The 14,695-nt window shown below is 45.0% G+C and overlaps 1 protein-coding gene across 1 annotated transcript in view; it reads right to left on the bottom strand.

Annotated features, from left to right (window-relative positions):
* The window catches only part of Ttc29 (tetratricopeptide repeat domain 29), a 196,394-nt gene that overhangs the window by 155,550 nt on the left and 26,149 nt on the right, over positions 1–14,695 (bottom strand). Inside the window, exons 3-4 of the mRNA XM_038313010.1 lie at positions 11,838–12,061; positions 5,948–6,133 (exon numbers count right to left, since the gene is read on the bottom strand). Of these exons, the coding sequence (XP_038168938.1) occupies positions 5,948–6,133; positions 11,838–12,061 (410 nt within the window). The remainder of the gene's footprint in view (positions 1–5,947; positions 6,134–11,837; positions 12,062–14,695) is intronic.

Here is a 14,695-nt window from a genome sequence, read left to right as displayed (position 1 = left end):
TGCAGGGGAGAGGAAGATGCACAAATCCTTTATGCTCAGCTGGCTTGCATCAAGGCTCTTCCATGTCAGCTACTGTACTGGGTCCTAACCATACCAGGAGGGTAATGACACTTCCTGAGCCATCCTGAGCATGTAGAACAGAGGGGCCCATGCTTGCTCTGTTCTTCCTGCCTTTGTGAGTCTTCTATCTGAGGGCAGCAGTATTAGGAAGGCGGTGCCAGATTAGTTTGCCGTAGTCTCTTGTTAGCATGACAGCTGTCCCAACAAACTAATCACCTACACAGGACACACAACATGCTTCTCAAGTAAGTCCAAACTAGCATCAGCTCAATAGCCCAAACTGGAGTGACAAGTGTCCACTTAGAGTATGACTTCAAGAGTCAATGATTCTTAGCAGGAATCAGCAGGAGGTTAAGGCTCTTAGCATGGAATTCTTTGTACATGACAGAAGGGGAGGGAGGGAGAAGAATAAGGAAAGAGAAGGAGGGAGAGAGAAAGAGAGAGGAAGTGGGAGAGGAGAAGAAGGAGGGAGAGAGATAAACAGACAGAGACACACACAGACAGAGACAGAGTCAGACAAGAGACTGACTGGCTAAAGGAAGTTACCTCTAACTAAAGTTACCTCTAGCTAACGTGAGATACTTCAATGACAGGAAGTTTAGCCACATTGCCCTTAATAAAATTCATGATAAAAAAATCACAGTTGGGGACATATTCCTCATGATCATTAATGGAGATGGAAGTTTCTGTCATGCCCAATCCTATGGCCTTTTAATCCCAAAGGAACACACAGAGGCTTATATTAATTATAAACTGCTTGGCCTATTAGCTCAGGCTTATTATTAACTAGCTCTTATGACTTAAATTTACCCATAATTCTTATCTATGTTTAGCCATATGACTTGGTACCTGTTCTCAGTAAGGCAGTCTCATCTTTCTTTTTCTATGCTTGACTGATGACTGTGTCTCTCTTTTCCATTTCCTAGAATTCTCTTAGTCTGATGGCCCCACCTATACTTCCTGACTGGTTACTGGCCAATCATCATTTTCTTAAACCAATATGAGCAACAAATCTTTACAGTGCACAACTGTATTATTGCGCAGCACATTAAGGACTAGGAGTCTAAAAGATGGCTTATCAGTAAAGTGTTTGCACACAAGCATGAGGACTTGACTACAATCCCCAGAACCCAAGTAAAAAAGTTGGTTATGGGTTTGGGAGAGATAGTTCGGTGGGTACACTGATTGCCACCCAAATGGAAGATAAAAGTTAGGATTCCCAGCATTCGTGAAAATATCAGGCAGCCTTTGCAGAGACAGTGTCCTTGTGGTAAGATGGCTAACTAGAATAGCTGAGTTATGTGAGTTCTGGCTTTAAGAATAATCAAGATGAATACTCAGGAAAAAATGCATGTGTGCATACACACAAGCCCTCCCCACATAAACATGCACACAGACCTCACACACATACACATGAAAAAAACTAAAAGCTGAGTATAGTGGTATATGCTTACAATCTCAACACTGTGGATCCAGAGACAGGTGGATCTCAGTTCGACTACCTAGTCAGTGTAGCTTAATGAGCAAGTTCCAGGTCAGTGAGAGACACTGTCTCCAAAACTCAAGAATAGAGAATCTGAGGAATGACACTGAGGGTTGACCTCTGACCTCCACATGCCCCCCAAACACATGCATTAATTTAAAAAGATGGATAGAGGAGATAGGGGAAGATGTCTGATCTCTCATCATCAGTATACAAGGAAAAGAGAGAGCAGACATTCTATCTCTTCTCAATGAAATCAAAATAATAAAGACAGTCCCTTAGTGGTGTGTCCTCCTCTACCATTATCTCCAGAACTGCCTTCCACTCCTGGAAGAGACAGGAATGAGCTGGTGGTCACCCTAGTGTGTTCTCACAATGGTCCTGGAGACATCTGGCCTCCAGGTAATCTGTACTGAGACATTATCTATTATCTATCCAGTGCACTGACAGCTAGCAATCAATTCCAGGACTTGAACTGAGGTAAGCCAAGCATGAAGGCTCTCTCTTTCTTCCAAAGTTTCCCAGTCAGCCTGGCGGTGGTGGCGCATGCCTTTAATCCCAGCACTCAGGAGGCAGAGGCAGGCGGATCTCTGTGAGTTCGAGACCAGCCTGGTCTACAAGAGCTAGCTCCAGGACAGGCTCCAAAGCTACAGAGAAACCCTGTCTCCAAAAAACCAAAAAAAAAAAAAAAAATCCTACAAAGTTTCCCAATCACCGAAAGAATTTAGGGTCTATGTTGTAAAGACCAATTAACCTTAACACTGTCTCTCTACTAATATTGTGGTGGCGGGCTCTCTGGACTGGAAAATATGCCCTTCTTAAGCTCTTCTTCCAAGAGTTCCCCTGCCTATCTCTGTACATGCTCTGCCCTGAACATTTATCACTCAGGAGAACATGCGGCTGCCTTTCTCACCTCTACAGCAGCTAGATGCAGTCTGGGGTGAAGTGGAATGGACTGCTGAGTGCAGGAACTGGTCCTCGGAAGCCACACACTGGAACGGAGAAGAGAAGGAGCAGGACTCGGGAAGGTAAGGTGGACTGAAGTGAAGGGCCAAGTTGACCATGCTGACCCTTCCAACCTAGTCCATCCAAAACCAGACTGGCCTCCACACAGCTCTATGGAAACAAGCAAGTCTCCTTGCTTCCGTCTAGTAGGCAAAAAGCAAGGTTTGGTTCAGGTACTGTCGGTACTGTCACTGAAGGTGGAAGGAGGAAGGGCTGCTGTTTCCTCCACCAACGATGTGGCTTTGCATCTCTCCCACTCCCTCTATTCAACAATAATTCTATTGCAACTGCAAGTGGGGCCAGCCCTCTTATGATGACAGGAAAGGGACCCTGTCCTCTTATGATGACAGGAAAGGGACACAGCCCTCTTGTGATGATAGAGGACAGGGACCCAGCCCTCTTATGGTGACAGAAAAGGGACCCTCTGTGATGACAAAGGAAAGGCTGGTGTTGTCAGTCTGGGGGGGATCTTAATGTGTCACGCCATCTTGCTATGTGTCTTGGCCTCGGCTCATCTAAAGGGAGGAGATGGCACTTCCCTCTGGTCGCACGTTCTCCCTGGTCTGACTGGTGGCTCTTCTGCCCCTCCAAGATCTGCTCCAGAATTGATGAGCACATCTCCTATTGCTCCAATATCTGGGTACTGTCTGCAATGGCCCTCAGATACAGTGTGAGTGCTGGCCGCATGATACAGTCCTTACAGATAAGACCATGACTCTAAAGGAGGGTACAGCCAGTGAGTTACTGCAAGACTTAGTCAGCACTGGGTGCTCCGTGTCTACTACTCTGCCATAAGTCACAGATGTTCGCACTGAAGAAAGCCTGCCTGCCTTTGAGACGGGAGCCTGGACTGACTAGGTGTTTCACCCATCCTTAGCAGCAGCAGGGATGTGAGTCTCTGTTATAGCTGGCTTGGCCGAGAAGCTCTGGATGAGAACCAGTTACATTTGTGCCTGTGGGCTGCACATTACCCCGACTGTAGCCATGTGCCCGGTCTCTGACAATGGCATCTGCTTGTGTCCCTCATTTACTCTACGGTTCCCTGGGGGAGCTGGAGCCCTGCCCCGAGCCATAGCCTGCTAGCTCGGGCCCTGACAACCTGCCCGTTGCCATCTGCTGGCTAGCATCCTCTTTAAACCTGAAGGGGGGCACCCACGGAATCAGGAAGCTGCCACCTGCCCCGGAGCACAGCTGTTGACTGGATGCTGCTGTGGGGCCTCCATTCGCCTGTCTGGACCAATCAGGTCAGATGAGTGGAAGGGACAGCACCGTGGCCTCAGCAGGAACCCTACAGCAGGTGGGCCCTTGCGTCTAGCTGCATGTACCAATACTCTGTGAGTTCCCCCAGGCTGCAGTATCTGCACAGACAGTCCTCGTCACCAAGCACGCAACCTCTAGACTCGCAGCCAACACTGGCTTGGCTGTTTGTTCATGCCACAATGCAAATGGGGTTCTAGAGCCTAGTACTGTTCAGGGGCATAGATAGCCCAGTTTTACAGCCGACACAAAGCAGTTCTAGAGTAAACCAACAGACTCCAACTTTAACATAGCTTTGAAGGCAAAGTCTTCAAAAATGTTTCTAAGACAAACACTAACTTTAGTATACACACTAGCATATTTTATCACGATATAAGGGTGGGGCATCTAAGTGTGAGCAGGGCAAACACCCGCAAGTGTTACCTTGCAGCAGTCCCCAGGGATCAAAGTTCCCACACCCATCTCAGCCCAGCTCCTGTGTATGCCATCAAACGAGATGACCAACCACAGAGCGAGGGCTAAGGGGCACTCCCAAGAGTTGTGGGATGAATGAACAAATGACCAAATGAGACAGCGAAGACGGTGATGCGTAAATATGGTCATCAAAACGTGCTCAGAGATTCTAAAACTACGGAGGAGGGAGATGGGCCCAGAGTATCCATTTGGCAAGGTGAAGGGCTGGAGATTGGTCACTCAGTAATGTGAATTTACTCAGCACACTTGGCTACACGTTTAGAAACAGCTGGGTTCCTTGTGGACCAGGGCTTGGTCTCGTTCACCCTGGCACTATGCTCGAAACCAGTATTTGATAAATGCGCTGGAAACACTGAATACGGAAGGAATCTTGCTCAGTTGTAAGTTCATGACCACATGGTAGTCGGTGGCACAGAACTGCTTATTTAGACATCGCAATCCGGAATTGTGATGGGATGGCATAATTCACCCTTTCAGATACCTCTTCTCTGTTTCTTCCGAGTTACACATTCGTGGCAGCCTTTCATTCACACCCCCTCCTCTTTCGCTTCCCCCGTGGTTGGCATCGCAGGTTCCCTTGAAAGACCTGGTATTCCTTGTGGGAACGTGTAGAGGCTCACCTTCAAACTACAGATGCTGCCTTTCCTGCCTGGCCTTTCCACTGTGATGCCCACTGAAAGCAGGGAGTTCCCGCTGCCTCCCGCAGCCGTGTTTCCTCTTTCAGAGCATGGCACTAAATCCCAGCAACCTCCAAGTTCTATCAATACCTCCCAGGTTGAGTCCAGCCGGCTGGATCTCTCACCGCAGCTGATGTTTCCAACATCACCTGTGCTGTTCACATTGCACGGTCCCTGGTCACTTTGTAGTGTCCTCTGTGCTCTAGGGTGCAGCCAACTTAGCCACAACTTCCCAGAGCACAGAAGCAGAGTCCCACATCACCCTAGCCACAAATTACATATTACACATATTTTTTATCACATATAAGATATATAATATTATGTAGAATCAGTGTGACCACCTCCCCCAGAGAACCGTAGCATTAAAACAGCAGCTTCAAAAACTATTTTCATCCCCCTACATACTTTGTGCATATTATCTGCATTCACCCTTTCATGCGTTTCTTAACATTCGATATGAAATCAGTCATCATTCTACAGCTTCCTGACTGTTTTGCTATTTGTTTTTGATACTGGTTTGGCTTTATTATAACATTAAATACAAAGTTTTTTTTTTTTTTTAAGAAGCATTTCCTTCAGCAATTACTGTAAAATCTCAAGGTAGAATCTGATTTCTATAGTTTTTATACTTTGATCCGGGCAAGAGGAGGAGGAACGCTAAGAAATTCACAAAGGAACCTTTTGTGTTTCCTAACAGTTATGTAACCAGACAAAAACAAACCACCACAAACACACAAAGGCTGCAGCATGGGACCCAAGAAAGGCGCTAGGGGATGCAGAAAAGGTGTGGGAATGATTCAGGAAGAAAAGCTAGCTGTTCTAGGTCAGCTGCTCCTGCCGGGACAGCAAGCAATCGCTCAAGGACTGTTCTCTGGAAGAACACTGACGCGGACTCGTCATTCCCACGCTTTTGCTGTTTAACTTCACAGTGGTTTTTGTCTCAGGATCCACCCCTCCGCCCCCGCATCTTCCCCAGAGAATGCCCACTCACCCTCTTCCTCGAACAGAAGGCCCATGTGCGCCTGCGCCTCTGCTTCTTTCTTCCCACCATCAATTTTGATCAGCTGAGCAACATTAAAACACCGTTCATAGAAGTGATTCCGCACCCACTTGTCTTCAGAATTATCGAAGTAACAGGCCAGAGCGTATAAGTTGTTATACACTTCTTCATAGTATTCTATACAAAGAGGAAAAGCCAGACTGCATCAGAAACACTGCTCAGGACACATAGAATACCGCAAATTACTTCCATAATGTTCTTAAATCCATGGCCAACTGTCTTGAAAACTAAAACTGATGCAAAACATCATTTAACTGTTAAAATAATCACATTAATCAAAGGATGTAGGCATGAGACAAGCAATAGGCAGGCGTCTTTCCAAAAATGCAGACATACTAGAAATTGAGACATATTTAATTGTAAAAGGACTTATTTATATAACAGAACTGGACAATACCTGTTAGGAATGTGCTTCTCTTGGAGGAGGATAGTGGGGCCAGTGGTCTCATACACACACACACACACGCACACATGGGAGCAGGTCAGAGGGAAGGGGGCAGGAGGGGACTGTTCCATATCCCAGTGACGGGTCTAAAGGCATGCATCACTAAACCTGGAGAAATCAATGTTTCCAAACCATGGCAAAATAAAATCAAATGCAAAAGGAGAAAAGGAAGTGGAAGCCCAAGATACTTTTCCCCCAAAGGGGATAATATGATTGATTTGTACAAGAGACGTAGGGCAGGATGATATACGTGTGTCTCCATTTTCTGCCAATCGTTCTAGAAATATGTGTGTGGTGAGGTTAAAAAAGTAGACTTCTGTGCTTCTGTTTGGGATACTTTTTTTTTAATTAAAAATGTGAGCATACTAGTCATTCCTTTTACTGAAACTTCTGGTAATTTGTTACATGCATCTTCGACTTTTTTTTTCCTAAAGTAACATCTGTATTTATGTGTGTGACCACATGTATTTGTGTAATCTGTTTCACGAACGCTGCTACAATAGTGAACTTGAGCAAAGATGTTTGTGTGGTAACAAAGTGTGCCTTGATCCTGTAAACCTAATGGCCCACACTCACCCCAAACACACAACAATCTTCCTGCCGCTGTGTAACCAAGGACTGACATCACGGGAGTGGGAGTGAGTCACTGCAGCCTTGACGAAATGACCTTTAACCAGCAGTCATTGTGCCCAGGAGTCAATAGGGGGTGAAACTTAGGGGGTGTGGCTTTGTTGAGGTGGGCTTGGCCTTGTTAGTGGAAGTGTACCACCATGGGGGCAGGCTTTGAGGATTCTTATGGTCAGGATACTGCCCAGTGAGTCAGTTGACTTCCTGCTGCCTGCAAGATGTAGGACTCTCAGTTCCTTCTCCAGCACCATGTCTGCCTGCACACTGCCATGCTCCCACCACGATGATAATGGACTGAAACTCTAAGTGAGCCACCTCAATTAAATGTTTTCCTTATAAGAGTTTCCATGGTAATGGTGTCTCTTCACAACAATAGAAGAAACCCTAATTAGGATAGAAATTGGCACCAGGGCCTGGAGTATTGTTGTGCTGGGCCTGACCCTGTTTTTGTTTGGAGAAACTTGGACTTTTTACTTTGGGTTAGGAAGGCAGTGGAATGCTTTAAGCACTGTTTAATGGGCCAAACTAGTAGGAGCATGGAAGACAGTGGTGCTAAGAGTTATTTGAACTCTGGGGGCTTACTCAAAAGGTTTCAGAGGAACAGAATTTTAGTATGTTGCTTAGATATTGTTCTTGTGATATTTTGGTGAAGAAAGTGGTTGTCTTTTGCCTTTGTCCAAGGAGTCTGTCTGAGGCTAAAGTTAAGAACTTTGGATTAATTCTGTTGGCAGAAGAAACCTCCAAATAGCCTAGTATAGACTCTGTTGTGTGGTATTTAGTGGTAACTCTAATGAAGATTTATAATGAAAAGGAGCAAGCTGAGCAGGGGAAATTACAGAATGAAAATTTTGAGGAGAAAAGAGCACCAGAAGTGGAATGGAGCTAAATCCTGTGCTCGGTGAGGTAACTGGATTAAGAAATGGAGTAAAGGGAGCCATGACCTCAGGGCAAAATCCCATGCAACTAATTTTCCAACTTGTGAAAACGGACTAAAGCAAAGCTTAGAGCCCAGGTATGTTGTTGGGGCATACCTTTAATTCCAACACCAGGAAGGCAGAGGTTGGGGATCTCAGAAATTGAGGCCACCCTGGTCTACAGAGAAAGTTTCAGGACAGACAAACTGAGGCAGTGAAAGAGGGAATCCAGGAAGACAAAGAATAAGGGGTCCTTACAGGTCTAGTCACGTGGTTCTGGATTTAGAGTTGAAGACAGAAGAAAGGAGCTATGGAATAAAGTCACTGAGGCCAGGGATGTGTCAGGGGTGTCCCTAGGAGAGAGGCCATGTGTGAAGCTGTGAAGGTGAAGCCTGGATTGCTTTGGAGACGCCAAGATGTTAGAGATCCCAGAGTCATGGGATCCCTGCAAAAGAGAGCAGCTAACAGGGAGTGGAAGCAGTCCAAGAGAAAGAAGTGTTCTGCACTCGACAAAGCCGAATGGAATTGGAGATCTGAAGAGCGCTTTAGATGCACCAGACATAGAGATGCTGTTTGGAGTTTGCCCAGCTGGTTTTTGGTCTTGCTTTGGTTCAGTATTTCCTATGTTCCCTTCCCTGTGTTTTGGAACTGTAATGTATATATTATGCCATTATTTGTTGGTAATATGTGATCTGTATTTTGATTTTGGTTTTATAGGCGACTACAGACACTGTATGACTCAGAAGAGACTTTGAACTCTGAACTTTTAAACAGGGCTGAGACTGTGGTAGACCATGGGGACTTTAGAAGTTTGAATGGATGCATTTTGCGTTATGATATTGTTGGAAAATTATAGAGGCCAGAGAGCTACTCTTGCTAATTTTCCTTACTAGTGAAATAGCACCACACACAAAAGTGTACGCAGCGCTCTGGTTCTGATGACTGTGGAAAGTTACGCCTAGCCCAGCGTTAATTAACCCAGAGTTGCTCCAACTTCCTTCACTGGACAATGTTTCCCTACCTTTTCTACTTTGCATCATGGGAAAGTCCACTTGGATACAACAGATTTTGTGTGTACTAAACAAATGTTGCCAACAAGCAAAGAAACTACTCAATCCTCGACCAAAATTTACAAGTCAAATGTAAGGCGCTTTTGAGTTGTCTCTACCTTCAGTCTGCAGCTATCATTCTCACAATTTCTTCCTCAGCTTCTTGGGGCTCGTGAAGAATAATGTTACAAGTGGCACAGAGAGAGTTCACACTGGAGAATGTGAGCATTGTGCCATAGACGGCACTTTAACCAAGGAAGACAACCCAAAAAAAGGAATGGCTAGATTGCTTTCAAAACAACTTTGCTATAAAGCAGCAAGCGGTGTTTGGTGACTTAAATAACTCAGGTTACTGCTGTGCACGTCTGCAGAGGCTGGACTGACACTTCCTGCCACGGACAACACCGTTCCTGCCACGGATGACACCATTCCTGCCACGGACAACACCGTTCCTGCCACGGATGACACCATTCCTTCCATAGACAACATCGTTCCTGCCACCGATGACACCGTTTCTGCCATGGATAACACCATTTCTGCCACAGATGACCCCTTTCCTGCCACAAACGACAAAGTTCCTGCCACGAATAACACCGTTCCTGCCACGGATGACATCATTCCTGCCACAGCTTTGATGAAATGAACTTCACTATAAGCCTAGAATGGATGGTCTTTCTGAGAAAGCAAAGAAAACATTCAGAGACACATTATTTCAGGGTCACTATCTCGCAGTCTGAGATGACACTCGATGGGACCTCGAAGCCCCAAGACAGATCTCTGCATTTAGATGCACATGTAAACATTTAAAACATACACATGTGTTTTCAGATTTAGGATTCATTCAAGGTAATCATAGCAAGCATGCAGATTTCATTTTTCCGGGGCAAGTTTTATTCAGATCACAAGTTTTCTCTGATAAACTTTATGTGTGAAGGGTGAAAAAATTGTACAAAGTTCTCAGTAGTGATTGTATAAATGCTTATGTGATACTTTCTGCAGTAATTCTAATTTTCTATATTTCAGCAAGGCAAAAGCCATACCATCTTATAGGGGATAACCCTATGTGTGTTTTGAGCACAGGTAACTTTGTCCTATTAATAACTGCACCTTTATTTCTCACACACGCGAATGAGACTTTAGCTGTTACAAAGCTGGGGCATTGTCATTTGGTTTTGACATTAGAGAAGTACTTTCCTTTAGCCTGAGCATCTTCCGGTCCATCATCCTGCAGATGCTCCATGACGGACTGGGTGTTGACAACACATCGCGGCAAGGCAGATACCTGCCTCACATTCATGCTGCTCAAACGAAAGCCTCCAATTTAAGCTGATGATGAAATTGAACTTTATAAAATAAATAATGGGCGGACTTTATCTTGGCTAATTCCATTTCTGGAGTAAGGATCAATTCAGGATTTTTGTTCGGATAGTAGAATTTGGGACTTGGATTTTGTTTGTTTTGTAACAACATGGCATATTTATTTATAATAGTTAATTTCTTATCTTTAAATTGTATTTTTAAAGTTCATCAAAAGACTGTTTCATATCAATTCTGCAGTTTAAAATATTTTCCACAATATAGATAACCCTCTCTTACTAAATCCTCCTAGTCCGTGTTTAGTGTACCCGTTCCTCCATTTTACAGTCTGGTGCTTCAAGCTCATGGTGCTGAGGATCAGGCTGCCCCTCTGTCCTCTTTCTCTCTTCATGGTACACAGCAGCTGGGGGTAGACAGAACGGCCTACTGACTGTGTAAAGGCCAAGTGAAAGACCATGCTGTCACATACAGCGCTGGCTTTTCTTCTCCTTAAGAAGGCTTTTGTGTTTTCAGTGAGAATGTTGAGGGAAAAAAAATAATGTGGAATGTCAAATTCTAGAATTTTCTTTTACTTTTCCAATAAAAACAAAATCCTAATGCAGACCCCAAAATGTTAAATGACAAAGTCCATACACAACAGAGATTAAGTACTTAGTTCTTAAATACTTCAAAGTATTAGATAGTTTAAAGTATTAATACTTTAAACATAAAATACTAGCTTCATGAAAAATATTAAAATATGGCAAAGAAATACACTAAAATTATTTTGTAGAAAACAGGAAATTAACTATTGAAATTACAAGCGTGTATTGTGGATTATTTCCCCCTTGCTTCTGAGAAAGTGTCCCTCATTATAGCTGAGACAAACCACAAGTTCACACTGAGTCTTTGTCACCTAAGCGCCAGGAGTGCAGCCTACCAGTCCCCTGGAAACTAAAGGCTTTTCATGTCTTTGTTTTGTTTTTTGTTTTTTTTTCGAGACAGGTTTTCTCTGTGTAACAGCCCTAGCTGTCCTGGAACTCGCTCTTGTAGACCAGGCTGGCCTCGAACCCGCAGAGCCTGCCTATGTCTTTTAACTAATATCATTTTGTGTTCCAAACCAACAGAATCTCATGACAAAATTTTCAAAACTTGCTATATAAATGCTAAGATAAAACAAACTATATCAGTGTGGATTTCAAGCGACAGTGCCTTAAAACCTCCTTGGTTTTCAAATCTGTTGGGGACCTCTGAAGATGTTTGGTTGTCTATGCTGTCTTCCCAGGCTTGCACGACATCGCCAGGATGTCTTTGTAGCTAGCGAGCCTGATACCTAGTCATTTACTCCTTAAAGCCACTCAGTGGGCCAGCTTGAATTGTACAATTTGTCTTAATGTATCAAATTCACAAGGCAACAGTTTGGAATCTTTCCTGGGGTACACTCCCCCGACTCCGTGCACCCCACCCACTCCACCAATCCTGGCACCTACCCTGCCTCTCCGCGGCCTCGGCCCTGGTCAGGTAGTAGTAGAAATTGTCCAGCTTGTCCGGCTGCTCCTCGAGCGGCCTCTGCATCCAGAAGAGGGACCGCACCTCAGCGGCGTGCCGCAGCGCGTCCCACTGCTCCATCAGGGTGAAGAGCTCGGTGAAGGACTTGTGGTAGCCGTCACGCAGCATGTCCACACAGATGCTCTTCTTGTATGAGTTCCTGTGGCTGGGAACATGAACAGAACACAGGCCGCTTTAGAGCTCCGAAAACCAGAGCAGGTTTTCTTACATGTCAAGACAACTTTGCAGCAAATGAAGCAACTTCAGTTGAATGGCGGATGCCTGGTGCTTACCTAGCATAGTTATGTTATGTTTGAAAAGGAAAAATAAGCCACTCGACTCTTCAAAAGTTCTCCATACATCACCCCAGATCCATGCCAACTTAGTCAATCATGCTTCTTAATTGAATGTTTTAAAAATCACACTGAATATCTACATAATCTTTTACAGGTAAGACCAAATTCATGGCTTGATAATGCAATTCGTAATAAGTAGATAAGCAAATAGCAATTCACTTTCTAGCTCTGCACTGGAAAGCTATGGAAGGAGGATTACTCCTTTAAGTTCAGCCTGGGCAACACAGTATGAGCCTGTCTCAAAACACAAAAGCCAATTAAAACCTCCCCAGACCTACTTCATGATTCATCTGCAGGGATAAAGAAGCAGATGATTTTCTCATGTGTTTATTCAGCAAATCCCCATCCGTTTCTTATGATGAACTATTTCCTTCTTTCCATTGTCTTGTGTGGGTATAATGTGCATGTGTGTATGCATGTGTACTGTTTGCATGTGTAGGCACAAATTCACGTGTGTGCCTGAGGTTGATGTCAGGAGTTATCCGTGATTCTTTTGAGCCCAGGCCTCACAGATGTGGCCCATTTGTTCTGGAGACTCTGAGCCAGAATGAAAGGCTGGCTGATACACTCACCTGGCATGCGTGTGTTTCTGGTGACCTGAACTTCAGTCTCCACAATTTAACACTGAGCCCAAGAAATGAGCCATCTCCACAGCCCCTGATTCGCTCTCCTCCCCCCCATCAGACTATTCTAGACTAAATTGATTCAGTGCCCTTGTCACATCTGTGTATCTTCTCGGGGGAAGATAAAGACAACAGCTAAGTAGATACACAGCAATAGTTGAAAATGTTTATTTAAGAAATACATGGGCTTCCAGGCAGTGGTGGCACAGGCCTTTAATCCCAGCTGTCAGGAGGCAGAGGCAGGTGGATCTCTCTGTGTTAGAGGCTAGCCTGATCTACATAATGAGTTCCAGGCCAGCTAGAGCTGTGTAGAGAGACCCTGACTCAACGAAAAAGAAAGAAAAGGAAAGGAAAAAGATAGGAACATGCTTATGGAGAACAGCTACGTGGTGGTCATTGTTAAAGCAAAGAATAACTAGGTTCTGAAGGACACAGTTTGATGTTAATTACTTTATATCCTTTCTTTAAAGGGAGATGTTTTTAGACTGCAAAACAGATCTAAGTGACAGTGGATCTGTCTGATCTCTCAGAATCAGAAGTCCTGAGGTGGAGCCCAGCATGACGTGACTTCTTTGTGTCCCATTTCCTTCCCTGTGTAAAAAGTCAGTACTAACCATATTGCAGGGCTCCTCTAGGACCTGTGGGATGAAGCATGTACAAACATGTGGGAAACAAAAACCCAGAATGCTTGGCTCTCGCCTCTTAGCTATGCCTCGGATTCACCTGTGGAGGTTCAAAAACAAAACACAGTGCAACCCACCAAGAGCGCAAACTGTGGAGGAGCCTGGCTCCAGGCTGTGCTAACAAGGGTAACTGCAGAGTGTTGTTATTATTGCTGTGCTGGGTGTGGAATGTGGAGTACTAGTGAGTGTGCTAGGCAAGCACTTTACCACTGAGCTCCACCCCGTACACACGACTGCATTTGAGAAGTGAAGGCATAAGTCACAAACAATCCCACACCAGTTTGGAATTATGATTAATAGAATGGTTATTTATTTAAAGGGGGAAAACTTACAGATCACCGTCCCAGACAACAGCCCTCTACACAATCAGGAAGGGAGCCTAGTCGCTGGAAGCGGAGCCGGAAGCTAGAGAGCGAGCGGAGGGAAGTGGTTGCTTTTTTAAAGAGAGAGACCACGCCCCAATGGGCTGGTATCTCAGCGGCTATTGGCTGAAGGAGCAGAAGGAGCTCCCACAACAGAGGAGTGTCTAGGACCATCCCAGATGAGCTTGAACTTTGATACTTCCATCTGACAACCAGACTACTATAGAGTTTGCTGATATAGAGAATGCAGAAACCATCTTTCTAAGCCAAAAGATCAAGAGCCACCATGTGATAGGAGATTAAGATACTCAGCATGCGGCAGAGAAGAGCAGCACGGTATTTCTTTTTCCTGTCCTGTCCTCTGATCCAGTGAGAAGGACATGGGATGGAAGGGTTAACGGTGAGGCTGTGAATGGGCCAGGCCCTCCTTCCCTCCCCTTTCTCCCTCAAACAGTCGACTGGAAATGGAATTCAACTTTCTGCAACATCCAGCTGACCAAGGTGGGGGCAACCATACCCATCTCTCTCCTGGGATGCTTGAAGGTACAAAGCTGACCACAGTCCCCTTGTCCCCCTCAACCCCCCAGGACAGTGCATGGGGAAATGACCAACCATCAAGGACATTGGCCATCAGCAGAAGGCAGCTGGCCCTTTAATTTCTCAAGGATCTAGACTAATATGGGAGGAGTGCCGTATCATTCCGGAAGCTCTGTGTACCATCCCTTACTCAGTTCCCGGAAAGAGAGGGCCACCATTCCTGCCACCATACTTTCAAA

The sequence above is a fragment of the Arvicola amphibius genome, chromosome 15 (genome assembly GCF_903992535.2).
Source record: "Arvicola amphibius chromosome 15, mArvAmp1.2, whole genome shotgun sequence".
Lineage (NCBI taxonomy): Eukaryota > Metazoa > Chordata > Mammalia > Rodentia > Cricetidae > Arvicola > Arvicola amphibius.
This window is presented reverse-complemented; position numbering and strand designations above follow the sequence as displayed.